The sequence below is a fragment of the Geotrypetes seraphini genome, chromosome 7 (assembly GCF_902459505.1).
Source record: "Geotrypetes seraphini chromosome 7, aGeoSer1.1, whole genome shotgun sequence".
In the NCBI taxonomy this organism is placed as follows: Eukaryota; Metazoa; Chordata; class Amphibia; order Gymnophiona; family Dermophiidae; genus Geotrypetes; species Geotrypetes seraphini.
The window spans coordinates 6864043-6886654 of record NC_047090.1 but is presented as its reverse complement, the minus strand read 5'-3'; the positions used below and the strand labels follow the sequence as shown (position 1 = coordinate 6886654).

General features: G+C 42.8%; 1 protein-coding gene across 1 annotated transcript in view; it reads right to left on the bottom strand.

Moving 5' to 3' along the window:
* The window catches only part of VWF (von Willebrand factor), a 221916-nt gene that overhangs the window by 5766 nt on the left and 193538 nt on the right, over positions 1-22612 (bottom strand). Inside the window, exons 47-51 of the mRNA XM_033953476.1 lie at positions 11348-11464; positions 9395-9493; positions 8429-8557; positions 6436-6475; positions 2900-2997 (exon numbers count right to left, since the gene is read on the bottom strand). Coding sequence (XP_033809367.1) covers positions 2900-2997; positions 6436-6475; positions 8429-8557; positions 9395-9493; positions 11348-11464 — 483 coding nt within the window. The remainder of the gene's footprint in view (positions 1-2899; positions 2998-6435; positions 6476-8428; positions 8558-9394; positions 9494-11347; positions 11465-22612) is intronic.

The following is a 22612-nucleotide window of genomic DNA, read 5'->3' as shown; positions in this document are numbered from 1 at the left end:
GCGTCTCCTGTGCCCCCATCAACTTATCTCCACTCTCTTTCTGTCCTTGAGGCAGGAAATTCCTTGAATTATTGTTAACAGGTTTGTTTTGTTGAGCACAGAGTCTATCAGTGCTCTCGGGCACATATTTAGTTAAAGCTACTTGCCGGAACACATTTTGCAGGACAAGAAGCTCCAGAAAGTGACGGGATGTCAGTCAAAACGTAACAGCACTGAACATCACATGAGGGAGGATACAGTGATTTGCATATTAAAGGGAGGAGGGGATCCGGCCCAGGTGCTGTCTTGATGAGGCACCTGTCCTCCTTGCCGCTTCAAGTTTCAAGTTTATTAAAATTTTGATATAAACGCAATATCAAATATTTTCAATGCGTATAACAATAAAACAATTTAAACAGGCAAACATACCATCAATGTACACAATTAATAAGTGATGCATAAGGAAAAAGGATTGAACTACAATTATTAAAGAAAGTAAGAGAACATTTAAGGAAAAAATATCAGGAGGGTAGTTAAAAATGTTTTACAAATAAAACAAGGTCTAAAAATGAAAGGGAGAAGTTGTGAACTATATATAGACCATGTTAGATATTAATATTTGAACCTGAGATTGTTGTTAAAAAGTTATCCTGTTTATGACTCGAATGCATCTTTGTATAGGTGGCTTTTTAATGTGCTTTTAAATTTTTCTAAAGAAGTTTCACCACGCAAATAAATTGGTACCTTGTTCCATAGCTGGGGTGCTATGATTGAAAAAGTTGTAGCTCTTCTGGTGCCCATTATTTTCAGAGACGGGATGGTCAGCAACTACCCAACCCGCTGTCATGCCAGTGTCGGTTCTTCCTCTGATGTCACTGCCTAGGAAATAACATCAGAGGAAAAGCCGACGCTGGGCCAACAGTAGCTTGGGGGTTGCTGCTCGTGCCAGGAACGTTACGAGAGGGGGGAGGGGCACCACCGCCCTCAGCGCCTCTCACCCGTGCTACGCCACTGGATACAGCGGTTGGTTCCTGACACTAACAGAACCACCGAGACCCCCTTTCCACACTCAGATACAAATTGAAAAGAGGAAAGGGGGGGGGGGGACCCCTGAGGGATGTTGTTTCGAAAAACCGTTGTCAGGTCAGCTGTTAAAATTGGAACACATAAATTTTTAAATAAAATAAATACACATATAGGCAAAAAGATTTTCTGATTATTATATGCTAATGTTTGTTTGTTTTTATTTGTCTTACTGAATTATGTATGCAACAATATGTAAACCGTTTAGGTTCAAACGGTATATAAAATTTTAAAATAAAGAAATCAATTTCCCCCTCAGCCTTTGTTCTTCCTTTAAACTTAGCCCAATGCTTCGGAAAAGTGCTCGTTTTAGCCAGGGGATAACAACCTTTTGGGGTTGATTTGATTGAGTGAAGTCAGTTGTATGAGATGACTAATGTTACTTTGTTTTTTTTGCGTACTGCATCTGTGCAATATGGTTTTCCATCAAGAACTGTAAAATTACTCCGGATATAATTTTTTTTAATTAATTAATTAAGGCCCTCTCTTACTATGCGCATTGGAGCAGCGTTGGAGTATTTAGTGCTCTAGGTCACGGTAGAAACCTCTACCGTGGCTTAGTAAAATGAGGGTAAGAGGGTTACTATCCATAATACGTCATGTTTCATTTTTGTCTTTGGAAAGAAAACAAAATGGCTTCCATGTTTATTTGGCGTCAAATACATTTTTGAAAAAAAGTTTCTAGATATGGAATCACCAGTCCTCATTCACTGATGCTGTAAAATCGCCTCTTCCACATGTAAATGTCTAAATGCCCAAGGAAGCTGCCAAGCGATGCTACTCTTTTCTTCCACATTAAGTTTGTAGATTGCTGCTATGTGTTGGAAAATACATGTCTTAACCTGGACGTTCCAATTCCACCTTGATGTAGGGTTACCAGACGTCCGGGAAAACCCGGACATGTCCTCTTTATAGACTTTCCAAAACCCAGCGGTTTGTCCAGGTTTTGGAAAGCCCCGAGCTCCGGCCGTGTATGGAGGGCCTTCAACAAGCATGCGCGGACAACGTCAAACGCATCCGTGCATGCTGGAGGCCCTCTAGATGCGGCCTGGAGGTCAGTAAAAAAGAGACACGGCATTTTGGGGGTGGGGCTGGAGGTAGAATGGGGCAGATTGGAGGCAGGACAAGGCGGGGCTAGGGGGCAGAACAGGACAAGGCCATGTGTCTAGGTTTTCCCACCTTAAATACGCTAACCCTATCTTGATGTGCTATGTAAAGTTGGACTTCCTGCACAGGAGTTCATGGAAACAGAGAGTAGCTACAGGAGCCCTGGGCTGGGGGTGCATAAGAGGCAGCCAGAGGAGCACCCCGCTCCTCCCCCCCTTAAGGCTGCCTAGGTCATTTAGTCAAGAAAAGCTGTCAACCCCAAGGCTCAAAAAAGAAGTTTGCTATGGAAAAAGTTGAAGAGACTTGTATGTGTCTGGAGTGGAAAAGCACCAAGGTGGTGATCCGGGAACAGCCAGATACTGAGGGGCTCAGTTAAGGAGAATCCAGGGTCTAGTGGCACTAGGATTTGTTTGTTTGGGTTTTTTTTACCTTAGTAAGATGAGTTCGATCAAAGAGGCAGATCTCATTACTACCAGTGAGAACCTAAGTGCCGAGATGCAAGGGACCATCACCCCAATGCATCCCAAACACCCAGAGGAATTTGGGAAACTTTTGCTAAAAAATATATATATTTCCCCAACTTATTTCCTTGATTAGCAAAGTATTTGAGGGCAATTTTCCGTTGTGGGAAAGAGAGAAAACCCTATAAAGTTGTGTCTCCTCTAGAAGATAAACTAAGTGAAGACGGTTTTGGCTATGCCCCTGGTAAAATTACAATGCATTTGCTTACCTCACAGAACTGGATATGAAGTTGCTTTTCGGTCATGCAGTCATCAATCTTGATGTATTTTAGCTCTCCAGTCGTGTGTCTGCATTCCGACTCCAAACCTAGGGCACCAGATCAAGAATATCATTTGAGCCTTGCTCCTAAAGGACCCTTATTAAATATGGTGCTTTCCTAGAAATCACCTAATTGTTCACTTGCATAAGTTTTGATGGCATCGCCTTAAATGAAACCAGTAGTTTAGACTGCTGTTGTCCACACTGAGATTTTTCTGCCATTATGGATGAAATTCAATGTGATCAAGTTCAAAGTGATGAATGAACAACTTCCAGAAGGTAGACTTGGGGAAATATACTGAGATAAGGAAAATGCAATCTGCCTTTTAGGATCATATCTGCGATCCTAGGTTGGCCACCGCTAGAAACAAAATACTGGGCTCAATGGATCTCTTGTTGACCTACAAGGCAGTTATGTTTTTGTGTTAATGCCCTGAAATAGATTTAGGTTGATTCACCTCTTGCGATACCAGGAGAACATCTTGGACATTGCTCTACAATGATACCTACTGTCCAGACTAAGATTATATTTCAGCAGGGCTGTGAAGGATGGGTTATGATCCAGCTTCCTTGTAATAAATTTTGTTTTTGCAACAGAAGGTAGTGTATATGGAGGGGGGGAGGGGGCAATATTCACTGTTCCCTCTAAGCTGAGCTAGAGACCTCCAACTGCAATGCTACCAGTAGGGGGTGGTGCTTCAATGTTGTGTTTTCAATCATTAGGGACAGGCAAGTTCCCTTGAATCCTACAGAACTTGCCTGCCCCTCACTATTGAAAATGTGATAGTAAAACAGCACCCCCCGCTGGCAAGACTATAGGTGGGGGACTTCTGCTCAGTTTAGAGGGAACATACCAGATTACCCCAAATCGAAGCCCACCAAACCCCTCCCAACATGGTTGACTTACTTTTCTAAACAAGATGGAGGTTTAGGAGTCATAAGGGGAAAAATAGTATCTAATAATATGTTTCTTGAAATTCCTCCCTCAGGAACCCTACTTTACTACCTGTAAAATGATTTTATATTTTGTCTCTAAGCCATTCAGGACCTTCAACCCCTTCCCCTGAATCCCAAGATACATTGGGAGGGGGAAGCCCTGTCATTTGCAGCATGCGGCCCTGTAGGCAGGAGGGAGTGAGCTTCCCTCCTGCTGTTTGCTCTTCCGAAGGTACAGGGGGTTCCAGGGACGTGGGAAAAGTGCGCAGGAATATTGGGAGGAGGTGGGTGGGGGCGGAGATGTCAGGGGATGTTGTGGGAGGTACAGAATGTCAGGGAGATGTCGAGGATTTCAGGGGGTTGTCGGGGATGTAGAGGATGTCAGGGGGAGGGGTGTAGGGCTCCATGGCTCAGCTGATTCTGGCAGGGGGAATCCCATCAGCTGAGCTGCCAGGAATCCCCAAAACTGGCTCAGCTGATAGAGATTCCTTCTGCTGCGATCAGACAAGATAGTTGGTGGGTACGTCTACAAAACTTGCTTTTCTACATTATTCATGTGAACATTTTTATTTTTGAAAATGGGCAAAAAAGGCAGACATCCTAAGAACCAAAACTTAAACCTAGCTCATTCAAAAATAAAAGATAGACGTTTGGCAATTTTGAAAATGGACATTTTTTTCCTGCTGGGTTTGTGGACATCTTGCACAAATTGTCCAACCTCAGACTTAGGTGCACTTTTGATTATGCCCCTCCAAGTACGACAGATGTATATTTACACAATATCACTTGGGTGGAATATTGGCATTTAGGCACATGGCCATACATGCCATTATTTTAAACATTTACGCTGAGAATTGCCACATTAATCTTAGTGCTTCCTTTACAGAATTACCCTTACACTGTGGAGTGTAGGAGTAGCCTAGTGGCTGGTGCATCAGCCGGAGACTCTAGATTTAATTCCTTGTGACTCTAGGCAGGTCACTTGACCCTCCATTGCCCCAGGTCCAAAATAAAGTACCTGTATATATAGGTTCCAGCTAATTTTATTACTATTCGGAGTAACTGTCGTTTCAAACTTCAGGTTCCATCTGCTTTTAGAGTAATTAGGAATAGTCAACTGGTACAATTGTTTTCTTATCAGGCAGTTCAGATGTGGAAGCCTGAATGTGTATATTATTGTTCATAAAGTTTTAAAGACCCACTTTTTTGAAAAATGCTACTCTTCATTTTAACTTTTTTGCGTAATATTTTTTTAAAGTAAGAGGTCTGTTCAAAAGTTCCAGGACTGATTTTATTTTTAAAAAAATATTATTAAATAATCTTATAACTTATTCCATTGGGTCCCCTTCAAAGTATTTCCCTTCCCTACGTATACACTTTTCCCTAAGTTGTTTCCACTTTTTGAAATTGTTCTTAAATGCATCTTCAGGAATCGCCAAAAGTTGCTGCATCAAATTTTGCTTTATGTCTTCAATGGTGTCGAATCGCTTTCCTTTCAGTGCGGATTTAAGTTTAGGAAACAAAAAGTCATCAGGGGCCAAGTCAGTAAAATTAGGTGGCTGGGTAAGAACTGTCATCACATTTTTTGTGGTTGTTCATCTCGTCGTTGGTCATCAATCTTGGAACAAATTTTGCCACAACGCAAGACATCCCCAACTTCTTTGTTAGAATGTTGTGGCATGAACCAATGAAGATGTTGCATTCCTCTGCCAATTCTCTAACTGTTAATCACCGATTTGCGCATACAAGAACCCTCAATTGATCAACATGATCATCATCATTTGACGTTGATGGTCTTCCAATTCGAGAATTGTCTTCCACTGATTCACGACCACTTTTGAAGCATGAATACCATTTAAAATACCTTTCACGACTCGTGACATGTTCCCCATAAGCCACTTTCAACATTTCATAAGTTTCTGTAGCGGTCTTACCCGATTTAAAATAGAACTTCACGCTATAGCGCTGCTCATTGAGGTCGCAGTTGATTTAAAAAATAGCCTTTCACAAAAACTGCTGCAGCTTGGAGATGAAAACAGATATCAACAAACAAAAAAAGGAGGCTACTCGTGAGGTTTCAAGCTACTCAATGCCACCTAGTGTGTCTCAAAATAACTTCCCATGGGCATGCAATTCAAACTGTTCTGGAACTTTTTGAAAAGACCTTGAATATGTGAACCTCTTAATGTAGGGTTCCTCTTGCTGTAATCTGCTCTGAATCTTAATTGAAAAGCAGCAGAATATAAGATTACTAATTAGATTAAATTAAACCATTTTCACTGTAATCACAGAAATCCCAACCCCTTCCCTTAGATGTTAGATTTTCCTATCGTTTTACCCCCTTCCAACAAAACAGGGGTACCCCAGTAGGTATAAGAGGGGCGGTATTCTACAGTCCAAAAAACAATAGAATGATAGGTGAAGACTGAGCTATCCCAAGCAAAAAACATGTAAAGACATTGGAGAAGATGAGGCAGGACTTAAAGCACCGATGCTGAGCAGTGATAAACTCCTTGTTTTGCAGAGACACAAGTGGCAAGAGTTACTTACAAGTTTCACAGCAGGTGTTGTTGAGTTGTACAACTTTACCCTGAACAGAAGGAACACGACAAGAGTGTTATTGAAGAAGCAAGATCCATGAATTTTATAAATGACCACAAGTCGTCTTTCATGACACGTCTTAAAGGTGAACAGGCATCACAAATGTTACTACAGTTCAGTGAAATCTGGGCATGACACATTTTAACATAGGCCTAGATTTAATGTGTCACTGTTTAGGGCAGAGTCTCGCAACCTTTCCGAAGCCAAGGCATGCTAAACTGGGGGCCGCAGCTGGAGGGCATCCGAAAATGCGCGGACATTGATGCGATGACATCACACACATGCATGACATCATCACGCTGACGTCCACGCATGCATGAAGACCCTCCAGATGGGACCCTCAGCTGCCAATTGGGGGGGTGGGGGAAGAGACGAGGCACAGAGAGGTGCTGGGAAGGAAGAGAGGTGTGGGTGCCAGCTCACTGCCCACAGGACATGCTTTTCGCTGCGAGAGGCACATCCTGAAGGTAGTCAGCCAGTGCCGGCACCTCTCCTCCTCCCTGGCATCTCACAGCACACCCGGAATCGGCACACAGTTTGCGATACACTGATTTAGGGCTTGTTTTTTTGTCGGTACTTAACTTAATTGCTCAATAAGCTTACTCGATGCCGATATTGGCACAACACTTCACAATCGGCTTAAATTAGACTTCATTGAAAGTTAGATGCCTAGCTCGAAAAACTTGATTCTATAAAAAGTAGGTGCCTACACTAAAAGTGGGCAGAGTTAGGAGTGGATCAAGAGCATGTTATCGAGTTAGGCTCCTCTTCTGAATTAGGTGGCGTTAGGCTCTGATATCGGTGCCTAACCTTAGACCCTAATGTTGGAACGCCTAAATGTTAGGACTCCCGAGCTCCACCTAAGTGTGTTTCTATAATGGCCGCCTAAGTGTTATAGAATCCGTGTTGATTTCAGAGCCTAACTTTAGGTGGGTTTTATAGAATCAGGGCCTTACTGCCTCCCTTCAAAATCAGGTGTTAGGTGACTGCTTAGTTTGCCTCATGGTAGCACCAGCCCTGTTTCTGTCAAGTGTGAAGCCTTTCTCGTGTAGCGTTACTGTCCTTTGGTGAAGGGTCTGAGTGAGGGGCTTTACCCACCCCCTACCCAGGGCTGGTATAAAACATACTGGGGCCCTGAGCAGAAATTTGAAAGGGGACCCTAAACCCACCAGCAGGCTGCATCCCATCAGCTTTAAAAAGGCATAGGGGCCCCTTATAGCTTAGTGGTTCAGGGCAATTGTCCTGTTTGCACACACACCCTCCCCCCCCCCCCCCCTTAATGCTAGCCCTGTCCCTACCTGTCTGCAGAAGAGAGGAGTGAATTCAGGCACCTGAGCTCCCAAGAAAAGTGATTTTAAAACAAAGGATGTGATCACTGTTACAGTTGACAGGGTCTTGGTGCGTCTAAAACCAACGTTTCAACCATCATGCAGTGGATTTCTTCAGGTCTGCAGTTTATTTTTATATATATACAGTAGTTCGTTCTCAAACCTGATTTGTTGGGATTTGAGACTGGAGGCAAACTGCAGACCTCACAGCCTACCGTGAAGAATGCCACAGCACGAAAGCCGAAACGTCGGTTCTACCTACCCGGATGTGGTGAGACCCGGAAAACTGCAACAGCCACGGAGGCCCATCAGTACATAGGATGTGGGTTTTCTTTCCACCGCTGACGAGTAACTTTATGGCAGATTTCTGCTGCAAACTTTGGTGAATCAGGCCCATGGTTAGAGACAGAGTTGGTGAAAATAATAATAATAACTTTATTCTTCTATACCGCCATAGTCGAAAGACTTCCAGGCGGTTCACATTCGAAGAAGGCTGGGCAATCAGCGAAATTACATCAAGGTAGAGAGAGGGAGCATATATCATTTGGAGGCTTCTGTTTAGGAGATGAATTTGTCAAATAGACTTCGTAACCAGCAAACCTTTGGATACTTACTCCATCCGCCAGACACTGCTCTCGATTGAACGGAGGGCAGCCCGTGGTTCTCTTTTCCCAGGTGAACTCATCCCTTCCATTCACTTTGCACGTGTGCGCATCACACCCATCTTGCACTGTTTCATTTGGCTGTAAAAAGTTTCAGTGCGAAAAATTAAGCAATGTAAAAAGAGCAAAGATTTAGAGGATGTGAGGTTAGGTTGCATAAACTTATGTCCCTAATTTTTTTAAGTGTGTGTAAATTTGCACTATCAAACAGAAGTTAAGACCCACAACAGGGGTAAATGCCAGTTACAAATGTAACTGCACTTAGGTGCTATCCTATAGATGTGGTAGATGCGTGGAATCAGTGGCGTAGCAAGGGTAGGAGGTGTCCAGGGTGTTGGCGCCCCCTTGTGCCCTCCTCTGTCACCCCCCTCCCCCGCTCCTTCCCTGCCCTCCACACTACACTTATGCCTTCCCTTCCCCCTATGCTGGTTGAAATCTTCACCAGCATGAGCAGCTTCTCCGGCCTGCTACTCACGCTGGTGTTGGCTTTCCCTCTGACATCACTTCCTGGCCCTGTGACTAGGAAGTGATACCAGAGGTACACCAGGCCAGTGTGAGTAGCAGGCCAGAAAAGTTGCTTGTGCTAGTGAGGATTTAACGCGTTACATGGGGAAAAGGGGGGCATGGCATGGGGGGGAGGGCAGAGAGGTGCTGGCACCCTACCAAGGCAATCAGTCTCCCCACCCTCCCTTACTACGTCTAACTACCCAACTCTTGCTAAAATGCCTCTATTTACCCATCAATTACCACCTTAAGATCTCAACAACTCTTTGGTAATTCTTATGTAACTCTTATGACATCTCTTATGCTATTCCTGTAAATTTTTATGTAAACTCTGAAAACTTTTATGTAATCCGCCTTGAACCGCAAGGTATTGGCGGAATAGAAATCACTAATGTAATGTAATGTAATACTGACCTTCAGATTAAGAAGTCTTCCATCTTTTAGCTTAATGACACAAGCGGTTGGTACACACTTTCCACAACAGGAGCCTCGAATTTTCTGTACTCGGTAATCCTATAATAGAAGATTATCAATCATACCGTGACTATAAAGCATTTGTTACACACAAAGAAACGGTGTCCTACATAATGACCATTTGGTCTTCGGCTATCTCTGCAGCAGAGAACGCATGGCCGCATTTTCCAGGGCACCGAAACAATGTTTATGTACTTGGCATATTTCGGGTGGAGTCAAGCACAGCACACAAGCGGACACTGGAGTGTGGACATGGGCGTGACCGTTCCCCCTATGCTGTCCTCCAACTGTGTTGCTACCACTAGGGGGTGCTGTGCTTTCATTCACTATGGACAGGCAAGTTCCTTGGAGTCCTGCAGAACGTGCTTGTCTCTCACAATGAGATGGTGATAGTAAAACAGCACCCCCCACTGGCAGGGCAGTAGGAGGACTCCCACTCTGCTTAGAGGAAACAGCGGTGGAGAGTGTGACACTTGTGTCTCAAGGAAAGGGTCATGAACTAAACTATAGCCAGATTTGGATGGTGAAGGGATGTGTCCAGGAGCAGTAGAACAGTGGTTCCCAACCCTGTCCTGGAGGAACACCAGGCCAATTGGGTTTTCAGGCTAGCCCTAATGAATATGCATGAAGCAAATTTGCATGCCTATCACTTCCATCATATGCAAATCTCTCTCATGCATATTCATTAGGGCTAGCCTGAAAACCCGATTGGCCTGGTGTTCCTCCAGGACAGGGTTGGGAATCACTGCATTAGAATATTAGCACAGTAGTTCATATCCCACCTTGGACAGCGAGAGCACCCAAAATACCTATACTCATCCCATGTCATACTTTGGCTGTGGCTGATGCTTTTGTTTATAACAAGTGGAAAATTCTGAACATGCGCTTCTATCGTTTCAACTGTACCATTATCAAAAACATCTGATTTTCCATTTCTGCTCCGGCACATTATCTTATTAAAATAAGATTGTTCTGATTATTTCGTTCCTAACATTCTGCTGGTAAACTGTACCTTCATGTTCAATGGCTGGTAGGATAGATGAAGCCCCCATCAACTGAAGAAATCCACTGCCCGAGTCACCCCTCTTCCTCCTCATGCTGGCTCTGGAGCGAAGCCAGCCACCAATGCTTGCTCCCCAAGCATGCTCAGTTCATGCGCAAAGGAGGCAGCTTTGGCAGTGGATTTCTTCGACTGGCAGGGCTTCAGCATCCCCACCACCAAAGTTATGATACCTGATGTGGGGAGGAAATAGGCCCCAGTCCACCCTTATTCTCCTGTCCCCTCTTGTGCCCCTAATGGACTGCTGGCTATACCCCACCTTTAATTAAGTGATGTGACGCAGATACCCCTACAGAATTCTATAAGTTATGCACATAAGTGGAGGCCATGACCATACTCTACCTCTGTATACATCCCCTTGCAAATATGTGCTATGTAGGATACACGGGTATTTGCAGAATAGCTCTTAGATGGGATGCTGTCATATACATTTGTGACTACTCATGCACATGCTAGTATTCTAATTATTTACATGCATAACATGCATGTAAATGTTAATGCCTAGTTAATAGAATTGATGGCTGCAAAGTAGTATAACACCCTACCAAAGTCAATCAAGACCTACAGAGAAATTCTGTGATACTAGAGCAGCACTAACTTCCAGGAGTCACACAACAAGGGCCCATCTAAGACAAGGCAGGACTTTAAACATTGTTGTGGGTGCTGGAACATCAAAAGACGAAGCAAGCCAGATTACTACAGATCGATCCTACTCAGCCAATACTAAGAGAATACCAAAGAACACTGATAAACTCACACGCTCACGCTTTCTCTTATAAAATAGCTCCGAGCAAGCAGCCCATAAAGAGGAAAGTCATTCAGACGCCACTCACCTTTGGGCAGGGCTGGCAAGTAACCTTTTCACAGCTGAGTTTGAACTTAAACATATTGTCCCTTTCCAGGCTGCATTGACAATTGGTGCACTCATCTATCATTAGTGTTTCTCCTAACTGGAAAAAAAAAAAAAATCAGGTATAGTGCTTCTCATTTTTTATAAATTCTTTATTAATTTTTTAAAACATTCAATAAGTGCAATATAAGATAAAAACATTTTATACTTTAAGATCACTTAATATTCTATCAGAAACTAATTCAAATCAAATATCCTCCCCCAAATACCCAACAATTATCTTCAATTATAAGAAAACAAAAATCATCCCCCTCCACCCTCCCCCCCCCCACCCGCATCTTGGACGTGTATATTCAAAGGGAAAAAGTAATATTCATTCTTTACAGTAATTAGTTAATGGCTCCCAAACATCCTTAAATTTCTTAAAATTCCCCTGTTGAATAGCTATAGCACATTCCATTTTAAAGATCTGGCATAAAGAATTCCACCAAAAATTGTAACTTAGATGATCCCAGTTTTTCGTAATGTGCTGTATGGCAACCCCTGTCATGATAAGTAGCAATTTTTTTATGATTAGACGATATTTGGCTCTTTGCTGTCATTGATGTGCCAAATAACACCGTATCATACAATAATGCCACCAGATTTTCCAATAAATTATTTACTTCTCATTTCAAAGTGTTCCCGATACAGATCATCCCTTGAAAACGAGGGGTTTGTGTGCTGCTGCCTCAGGACTTCAATGTCATTTATATCTCTGTATCTCTTAAGTTCGACTCATTTTGCTATACCCTCTGTTACTGCTTAGGCAACATGGATGACAAAGCTCTAGCTGGGTTCCTTATGCTAAATTCCAACCACTTACCAGCCCCCATTGGCATAATGTCTGAGTCAGCCACTTTTATCAAACAGTAAATACGATTCTAATGAGAAAACTGTAGGGTATGAACCAGAGGCCATAGAATATACCACAACACCAAATTTCTGACAGCGTTTTCTAGTGAAGGGTCAAAGGGGAGTTCTAGATTTGATATATTGTCTTTCTATGGTACAACACAATTGGTTGACAATTCAAAATGGTACTATAATTTCAGTTTTCTCTCCAAGGTAGGGAGAACGAGAGGGCACTCTCTAAAGTTTAAAGGGGATAGATTCCGTACAAACGTAAGGAAGTTCTTCTTCACCCAGAGAGTGGTGGAAAACTGGAACGCTCTTCCGGAGGCCGTTATAGGGGAAAACACCCTCCAGGGATTCAAGACAAAGTTGGACAAGTTCCTGCTGAACAAGGACATACGCTGATAGGGCTGGTCTCGTCAGGGCGTTGGTCTTTGACCAGAGGACCACCGCATGAGCGGACTTCTGGGCATGATGGACCACTGGTCTGACCCAGCAGCGGCAATTCTTATGTTCTTATGACATATATTATATGCAGGTACTGGGAAAGTCAATGTGTTGCTCCGTTTAATTTTTTTGCGTTTACAATTCACGATGGCACTATAATGTCAGTAATCTATCTTTGATCAATGAAAGTTGTATACTTGATTGTGCTACACATTTGAATAAAGGCTCTGATTTCTAAAGAGACAGTTTTGCAGATTGATTCAGGAAATTGAGAATTATTTGGAACTCAAGCACATGAATTTGTGTGTGCCGTTGACATCAAAGACAAAGTTTCAAGTTTCTTGATTAATCGCTTAATCAGACTTCTAAGCGATGTACATATTAAAATTTACATTTGTTAGGTGACAATACAATACATAAAATACTTAAAAAGGACTAAATTACACTCAATTTAACATATTCTTAACATTAGGTGAGGAGGGATGAAATACAATTCATTAAAGTAAAGAAAAGACATTAAGGGAAAATACAAGAGGGTAACAAATAAAAAATATAATAAAAAAAGTAGGGTAATAAGATAATAAAATTAGTTTGCAAAGGCATCCTTGAAAAGAAATGTTTTTAAGTTACTTTTAAATTTTCCAAATTCCTTCTCCTCCCTTAAAGAAATTGGGAGGGCATTCCAAGTCTGCGGTGCAGTACATGAAAAAATAAATTGTCGTCTAGTGTTTATAATTTTCAACGAGGGAATAGACCAGGGGTGTCCAATGTCGGTCCTCGAGGGCCGCAGTCCAGTCGGATTTTCAGGATTTCCCCAATGAATATACATGAGGTCTATTTGCATGCACTGCTTTCATTGTATGCTAATAGATCTCATGCATATTCATTGGGGAAATCCTGAAAACCCGACTGGATTGCGGCCCTCGAGGACTGACATTGGACACCCCTGGAATAGACAATAAATTTTGTTCATTAGATCTTAAAATTCTCCTTGCAGAATATGGAATTAATAACTTAAATAAAAAAGCGGGGGGGGGGGGTCATATTATAGAGGGTTTTGAAAGTAATTATACAAAGTTTATACGTTATTCTGTGAATAACTGGAAGCCTTAACTCAATAAAGATTTCTTCCAAAGGCACATAATGGAGAAAAATCATGCCATACAGCCCATTATAGAATTGTTTTATGAGTGCCATTATATCGTAAAAGTACAGTCACTGCACTGGCTGATTTATGAACTGTGAATAGTTTAGGGTTTAACATTAGACGCCAACGTGTGTCCATCACCTTAACAATTTAAGGTAAACTACACAGCAATTATCATGCGCTCAAATTACCGAGCCGTAATTGTGGAACGTGCTGAGATGCCCCAGTTGCCGCAGAGGAAAAACCTTTGCTCTGTGCTAAGCAAAAGCAGATAACACCGGTGACGTGGGAAGGGGGGGGGGGCGGTCCACCCCAGGCGCCATATTGGCGGGGGCGCTGGCACCCCATCTCCTCTCCACCTCGTCCCGCTCCTCTCCTCACCACGAGCGTGCGCGCGCACCCCTTCCCTTTCCCGTACCTCTGGTTCTTCGCCTCTGAGGGTATCAACTTCGACGTTTTCCTCACAAGCGCGTCAGCTCTCCCGCTGACGCCACTTCCAGGGGCCACGCGTAGGTTTGGTTTGGTTTGTTTAATTATATCCCGCCCTTACCCAGGACGGGTTTCAAAATGACATACAAAATCGACAATAAATGCAAAAGGAATACAAGACACAATGCAAAAATACAAACAATAAAACACACAGGTGACCAGCACCACTTCCTTATTAACAACACAACACAGTTGAGTTGTATTAATTACAGCCGCTTGGTCTCTTCCTTCAAAATAAATCACTCTTTTGCTCACCCCGAATAAAAAGGGGCCTGTCTTTTTCATTGCTTCTAGAAACAGCCTCCACTTGCCGCATGATCCTAGAGGGTACGTCCTATATGGAAATCCCAGCGGGGGAATGAGCCCCTGCTCCCTAGCAACCAAACAGCTGCTACCAGTCTAAATAACTCCCATGGACAGTGTAATTAAGCCCTTCCAATATTTCAATTTGCTAAATGAATAATTTGCTAAAGATCAGGTTTGTCTGGAATGTCCCCGCTTTTGAGAAGCAGGGTGGGTGAGCAGAGAGGCCCGGCTAGTCGGCTCTTTGCAAAATCGTCACACCAGACACAATATCTGCTGGATTTTGCACCCTGGAAATGGCTCCGCCGTAGCGCTTGGGAACAGAACAGGGAGGCCTGATAAACCTCGGTCTGGGCTCTGCTGCAACATTTTCCATCCCTGCTTGAAATTACTATCGGGCTGTATCCCTTAGATACTCCACAGCCCTTCAGATGTATTTCCCACAAGTCGATTAGCAGGCATAAGACTGCATTAGCCAAGCTAATTAGTGCATTGCAGTCTCGCTCACCATGGGCCAGGTGACGGATGTTCCAACAAAACAACTCCTCGCAGGTCAACAAAGAGAGAGAGACAGAAGGGCAGCATCATTTTCATCAGTTAAACAGAAATGGGCACATTTATTTATTTCGGCATTCATATACTGCCTATAAAGGTGGTTTACAACCAGCTATACTCACTCGAGGAACGTAGAGAGAGAGAGGAGACATGATAGAGACATTTAAATATATCACGGGCCGTATTGAGGTGGAGGATGATATTTTCTTTCTTAAAGGTCCTTCGGCCACAAGGGGGCATCCGCTGAAAATCAGGGGTGGGAAGTTTCATGGCGACACTAGGAAGTATTTCTTCACCGAACGGGTGGTTGATCATTGGAATGATCTTCCACGTCAGGTGATTGAGGCCAGCAACGTGCCGGATTTTAAGAGGAAATGGGATACACATGTGGGATCTCTAGGGGGTTAAAATCAAGGGAGGGTAGGTCATTGGAGTGGGCAGACTAGATGGGCTATGGCCCTTTTCTGCCGTCATCTTCTATGTTTCTATGGTACTCAAGCATTTTCCCTATCTGTCCTGGTGGGCTCACAATCTATCTAATGTACCTGGGGCAAAAGGCAGATTAAATGACTTGCCCAGGGTCACATGGAGCAGTGTGGGATTTGAACCCACAACCTCTAGGTGCTGAGGCTGTAGCTCTAACCACTGTGCCACACTCTCCTCTAATACAATACCAGAAGTGAGCCAAGTATAGGACAATGAAGCCATTGTGACATCACTGCTGAGGTTGGCTCTTAGGCATTGGTGGAATGAGGCATTATGACATCACAATCTCAGCTCTGGAATGTTGCTACTCTATGGGTTTCTGCCAGGCATTATGACATCAGGGAAAGGGATTGGGACATGTATACTGCCTTTTTGCAGCTTTACAACAACACTCAAAGTGGTTTACACATAAGCATTTTCCTTATCTGTCCCGGTGGGCTCACAATCTATCTGATATACCTGGAGCAATGGGGGGATTAAGTGACTTGCCAAGGGTCACAAGGAGCAGCATGGGATTTGAACCCACAACCTCAGGGTGCTGAGGCTGTAGCTCTGACCACTAGGCCACTCCTTCCTCTTTAAGGGTGACTCCAGCTGACTGGTTTTCTCCTTAATATCCTGATTTGCAAAAAAAATAGCTCAAAACAATAAGGCGATGGTGGCTCAGCACACAGGAGTTGGTTGATCTGCCAGAATGGTTAGGACTTGAGCAAATGCAAGTTGATCCCTTTCTGGGGTGAGACACTACTCCCAACCGTACATAATAATTCAGTTAGTAGAGCTTTCTACATGGCACCGAGCGTATTAAATGGGCATTAATCTGGTCTGATCAATCCAAATTGATCCTTTTATGGCAGTGGTCTTTATTCGGAGGCCTCAAGAACCAGCAACAGTTCAGGTTTTCGGGATATCCTTAATGAATCCACATGAGCGAGGTTTGCATACAAGGAAGATAGTAGACATGTCAATTAGAGAATGACACGGTGACAAAATTCATCACCGTTCCCGTCCCTCTCTCCTTAAAGTCATTCTTTAAGGAGAGAGGGAAGAATCAGAGTATGAATGGCCACAACCACTGACCCGCAGAATGACAGTCTCTGGTATCCAGAGCAGATATTGTGATGTCATAATGCCTCATTCCACCAGTGCCTATCACATCAGTGATGTCACAATGGCTTCATTATCCTTGGCTCACATAAGAATCAGAGTATGAATGGCCACAACCACTGACCCGCAAGCTTTGCTTTGAAGAATGCTGGTGTAGAAGGACCGAGGTTGAAATAGACACTAGAAAATGACATGGGATTATTTCCCGCGGTTATCCGCGGGGACGGGAACGGTGATGAATTTTGTCACTGTGTCATTCTCTAATGTCAATCTCTCTCATGTGTACTCATTACAATTGCTTGGGGGAGGAAAAAAAACCCAACATATTTTGAATTTGCATATTTGACAACACATTTGCATGGGTGTTCTTGTCTCTTGTCGCTCAGATAAAAATAGTGTCCTTCTTTCTTGTGTAGATGTAGTTACGTCTAAATATATCCAGATTCTTTTACCATGAAATAATTCCTTAGAATGATGGAAATACAGTTTCATGAAAGCATTTAAATCCAGCTAACATAAGAACATAAGAATTGCTGCTGCTGGGACAGACCAGTGGTCCATCGTGCCCAACAGTCCGCTCACGCGGCGGCCCTGAGTCTAGCCCTCCCTGCGTACATTCCGGTTCAGCAGGAACTTGTCGAACTTGGTCTTGTATCCCTGGAGACCTCATCTGGAGTACTGTGTGCAATTCTGGAGGCCACATTACAGTAAAGATGTGCGCAGAATTGAATCGGTTCAACGGACGGCCACCAGGATGATCTTGGGGCTCAAGGGTCTCTCGTACTAAGAGAGACTGAACAAATTGCAGCTCTACACTCTTGAGGAACGTAGGGAGAGGGGAGATATGATCGAAACATTTAAGTACCTCAAGGGACATGTTGAAGTGGAAGATGATATTTTCTTTCTCAAGGGACCCTCGGCCACAAGAGGGCACCCGCTCAAACTCAGGGGCGGAAAATTTCATGGCGACACCAGAAAGTATTTCTTCACAGAGAGAGTGGTTGATCATTGGAACAAGCTTCCAGTGCAGGTGATCGAGGCAGACAGCGTGCCAGACTTTAAGAATAAATGGGATACCCATGTGGGATCCTACGAGGGTCAAGATAAAGAAATTGGGTCATTAGGGCATAGACAGGGGGTGGGTAAACAGTGGGCAGACTTGATGGGCTGTAGCCCTTTTCTGCCATCATCTTCTATGTTTCTATGTTTCTATGAGGGTGTTTTCCCCTATGACAGACTCCGGAAGAGCGTTCCAGTTTTAAAAGATAACCGAAATAAATGGGTCATCGACGTACTTATTAGAGGTATCCTGAAAACGTGACCTGTTGACCACCCATGAGGACTGGCATAATAAGCTCTTTCAAAATGGTACGTTTGGGGTCGGGGATGACAGGAGAGTAGAATTTGCAATATATATCACTTTCTGGGTCAGGGGAATTTTCCGACTTTTCTAGCAAGCTAAACAAAATGCAGCCTATCAAACGGATGAAAGTAAGACATTGGATTCTGGCTGCTCATTTGAGGTCATCTGGAGACTGCTGGACTTGCACTGTGTTTACTGTTTGATATCTTAATCTCGCTGGTTTTAAAGACTATTCTGGGTAAGGGCAGAAAGGGAGAACAGGATCAGTTCTTTTTGCAAAGAGTGGGACCGAGGAACGCTATTGTCCCATGCTCCGACGGGAGGTGTGTGTGGGGGAAACCCCCCCCCCCCCCACTTTACTGCATAGTGTTCGCGTTGCCATTGGGGGTGTGTGGGGGGGTGCCACCCCCCACATTATAGAGAAAATGGAACTTTCCCCCCAAAAAATCAGAAAAAGTTCCGTTTTCTCTATAATGGAGGGTTCCAACATCCCCCCAAACCCTCCCAACAGCAGCGCGAACACTATGCACCCCCCATCGGAGCTCTTTAAAAATAAGTTTTCCTGCGGCGCACTTCTTTCTTGCGCTGAATTGTCAGCGCTGGATTGATGGCGCGCTGGTGCAATTATCCCTGGCGTAAAGGAGCGCTCATATTTCTATGACAATATTTATCCTGAAATATTCTTCTAGGTTAAACTCGCAGTTGGTGCCTGATTTGGGTGACCTGTTTATTCAGTGCTGCCACTTACCTGTATTTTTTTTTTTTTAATGATGACCACCGGGTCAAATATTAATCAGGATATATTTCTTTTATTAAGAGGGGAATTCACAGAACTATCTGAGACCGTGTTTATAATATGAATGTATTAATTTACCTTTTTGCCACATACTTATTGCCAGTAATCCCATCCCCCCCCCCACCAGTGAATTTCCTTAAAACATTTACTTCACAGACACAGGGCTGCAAACATACCAAGATTCCCGTTAGTTGCTCTTTCAGGGAATGAATTGGATGAGTTTCTGTACCGTTCTTCACTCGTCTAGCACTGGATTTGCTGAGATAGCATGCAACCAAACCAACACTAATTATCTTTTTATTAGGACATCATGGAGCTGAAGGTGTATGGCAGTGTTATCTAACAGTGCATGAGATAATCAGAATACATCCCATCCCAAAGGGACCTATGATCAGGTACCAATGCTTTTTAAATGCATCCAGTTTTTTTTGTATCTGACAGATTTCTTCTTCTCCTTTGGGCTTTCGGTTCAATCAGAACTAGAGGTGGGATCTGGTGTCATAGGCCTCTATTTGCAACTCAAGTTTCTCAAGTTTATTAAATAGTTTGATTTATCGCCTATTCAAAATTCTAGGCGATGTACAACTAGTTCAAAAATTTAGGTAACATATCGATCAAACATACAATAAAAAGTACACTTATTTAAACAGATATCAATACATTTAGGAGATATTTCTACATATAATAATGAAACAATAGGGAAGTTGTTCAATGGTTACATTCTTTGTTAAATTCAATAAATTCAAGGGAAGTACATTAGGAAGGGAGACAATAACGATTAGCAAAGAAAAAAATAGATTGACAATGTGGAAGATTTTAATCGTTAAAAGCATCTGTAAATAGAAAACTTTTAAGTTTAGTCTTAAATTTTTCAAAGTTTTTTTCTTGTCTTAGATAAAGTGGAAGATCATTCCATGACTGAGGGGCTGTTATAGAAAAGATTGTATTGCGCCTTGTATTAATAACTTTTAATGAGGGGATAGCTAATAGATGTTGATCTTGTGATCTAAGAGGTCTGGAGGTAGTATAAGGTATTAAGACTCTAAAAATAAAGGCAGGTGTTTTGAATTCTAAAGCTTTGAAGGTAAGTAGGCATTGTTTATATATAATGCGGTGCGCTACTGGAAGCCAGTGTGCCTTCTTGAGTAAAGGTGAAACATGATCAAATTTTTTGGCTTTATAAATAATTTTAATGGAGGCGTTCTGAATTATTTGTAAACGCCTAAGCTCTTTTTGTGGCAGACCTGTAAATAAAGCATTACAGTAATCAATTCTGGAGATTACAAGGAAGTGAAGTAACATAGTAACATAGTAGATGACGGCAGATAAAGACCCGAATGGTCCATCCAGTCTGCCCAACCTGATTCAATTTAAATTTTTTTTTTTTTCTTCTTAGCTATTTCTGGGCGAGAATCCAAAGCTTTTCCCGGTACTGTGCTTGGGTTCCAACTGCCGAAATCTCTGTTAAGACTTACTCCAGCCCATCTACACCCTCCCAGCCATTGAAGCCCTCCCCTGCCCATCCTCTACCAAACGGCCATACACAGACACAGACCGTGCAAGTCTGCCCAGTAACTGGCCTAGTTCAATATTTAATATTATTTTCTGATTCTAAATCTTCTGTGTTCATCCCACGCTTCTTTGAACTCAGTCACAGTTTTACTCTCCACCACCTCTCTCGGGAGCACATTCCAGGCATCCACCACCCTCTCTGTAAAGTAGAATTTCCTAACATTACCCCTGAATCTACCACCCCTCAACCTCAAATTATGTCCTCTGGTTTTACCATTTTCCTTTCTCTGGAAAAGATTTTGTTCTACGTTAATACCCTTTAAGTATTTGAACGTCTGAATCATATCTCCCCTGTCTCTCCTTTCCTCTAGGGTATACATATTCAGGGCTTCCAGTCTCTCCTCAAGTAAGATGTTCAATGATTTTGTGCATAAAAATTTCGATACAGATCGGATCTGGCGGAGTCTATAAAAAGTAGATTTTACTACTTGGCTTATGTGGTCATGGAAGGATAATTTATTATCAAATATTACTCCTAGAATCCTAATATTTTTGGCCATCTGCAGGGAAATGCCTTTAATAGATATAGGAAAGAGAAGTGATTCACAATCTTTCCATGGAAAGAGCATAAGATTGGTTTTCCGAATATTTAAAGCTAGTTTATTGGTTTCAAGCCAATGATGAATTTGATCCAGTTTATCATTTATTATTGCTATTTCTTGAGGATTTTTGGTATTGATTGGATGTAATAGTTGTATATCGTCTGCGTAGGCAAATACTGTAAATCCAATTGATTGACATAATGTCATCAGAGGGGCCAAGAAGATATTAAATAGGATAGGCGAAAGTATTGAACCTTGGGGGATTCCAAAAGGCAGAGAAAAACTATTTGAGGTGGCATCGTTAAAAGAAACACTTGATGAACGGTTATCGAGGTAAGACTGAAACCAAAACAGAACTTGATCAGTTAAACCGATTGATTGAAGCCTATTTATTAAAAGACTATGATCAATAGTGTCAAAAGCAGACGATAGATCAAGAGAAATCAAAATTACGGATGTATGGTGATCTAAATGATATAATATAGATGTTGTCATGCCAATTAGGGAGTGTTCTGTAGAATGAAGTTTTTCCTCTATTACAGAATACAGGCAGTCCCCGGCTTAAGAACGAGTTACGCTTTTAAAGCTGTTCTTAAGTTGGTTTTGTGTGTAGCTCAGAACTTGTCAATTTTGAGATTCTTGCTATAGCAAGAAAGATTTGAGTTGTCAAAGGTCACAGAGTGGTAGTGGAGAGCTGGCTTATTCTGTAGCTCTAATCATTAAACCACACAATTACCCTTATCAAGTGGTGGTATCACTCAGACTTTGGCCTTAGACATTTCTTTTGATTATGACCCTCCACGCCTTTCTAAATCTATTTCTCTAATGAAGAAACTGAACTGAAAAAAAATCTACCGAGATATCCTTATGCCCACAAGTCAGGATTTCGGGAGATACTTAATGAGTATTCATGAGAGAGATTTGCATGCACTAGAGCTATTTTGCGGCCCACAATCTGTCCTCGCCTAATGCAGGGGTCCCCAATCTGCTTCCCTTCCCACTGCCCTCCCCTAAGCCACCGCAATCGGGGAACAGGCCAGTGCCCGAGGTCTTAGCTTTCCCTGCATATCTTCCCCAGCTCGGAGCCGACCAATTCTCGCCACCCGACGTCAATTCTAAAGAAACCATACAATCGACAAGAATAGACACAGCGGAGACGACCAACAAGCTGGAATCGCTATGGGTTAAAATACCAGGTAGAAAGGGACATGAAATAAAAATGGGCCTATACTATCGTCCACCCGGGCAAACCTGAGATATCGATAAGGAAATGGAAGCCGAGATGAAACAAGAATGCAAAAACGGTTGCACAGTTATTATGGGAGACTTCAACTACCCCGGGATAGACTGGATTCTTGGAAACTCAAAATGCGCTAGGGAAACAGAATTCCTGGAGGCTACACAAGATTGCTTCATGGAGCAGCTTGTTAGAGAACCGACGAGAGGAAATGCCACTCTGGATCTAATCCTAAATGGGTTAATGGGACCTGCAAAGGAAGTAGTGGGACCGTTGGGAAACAGTGACCATAACATGATCAAGTTCAAGG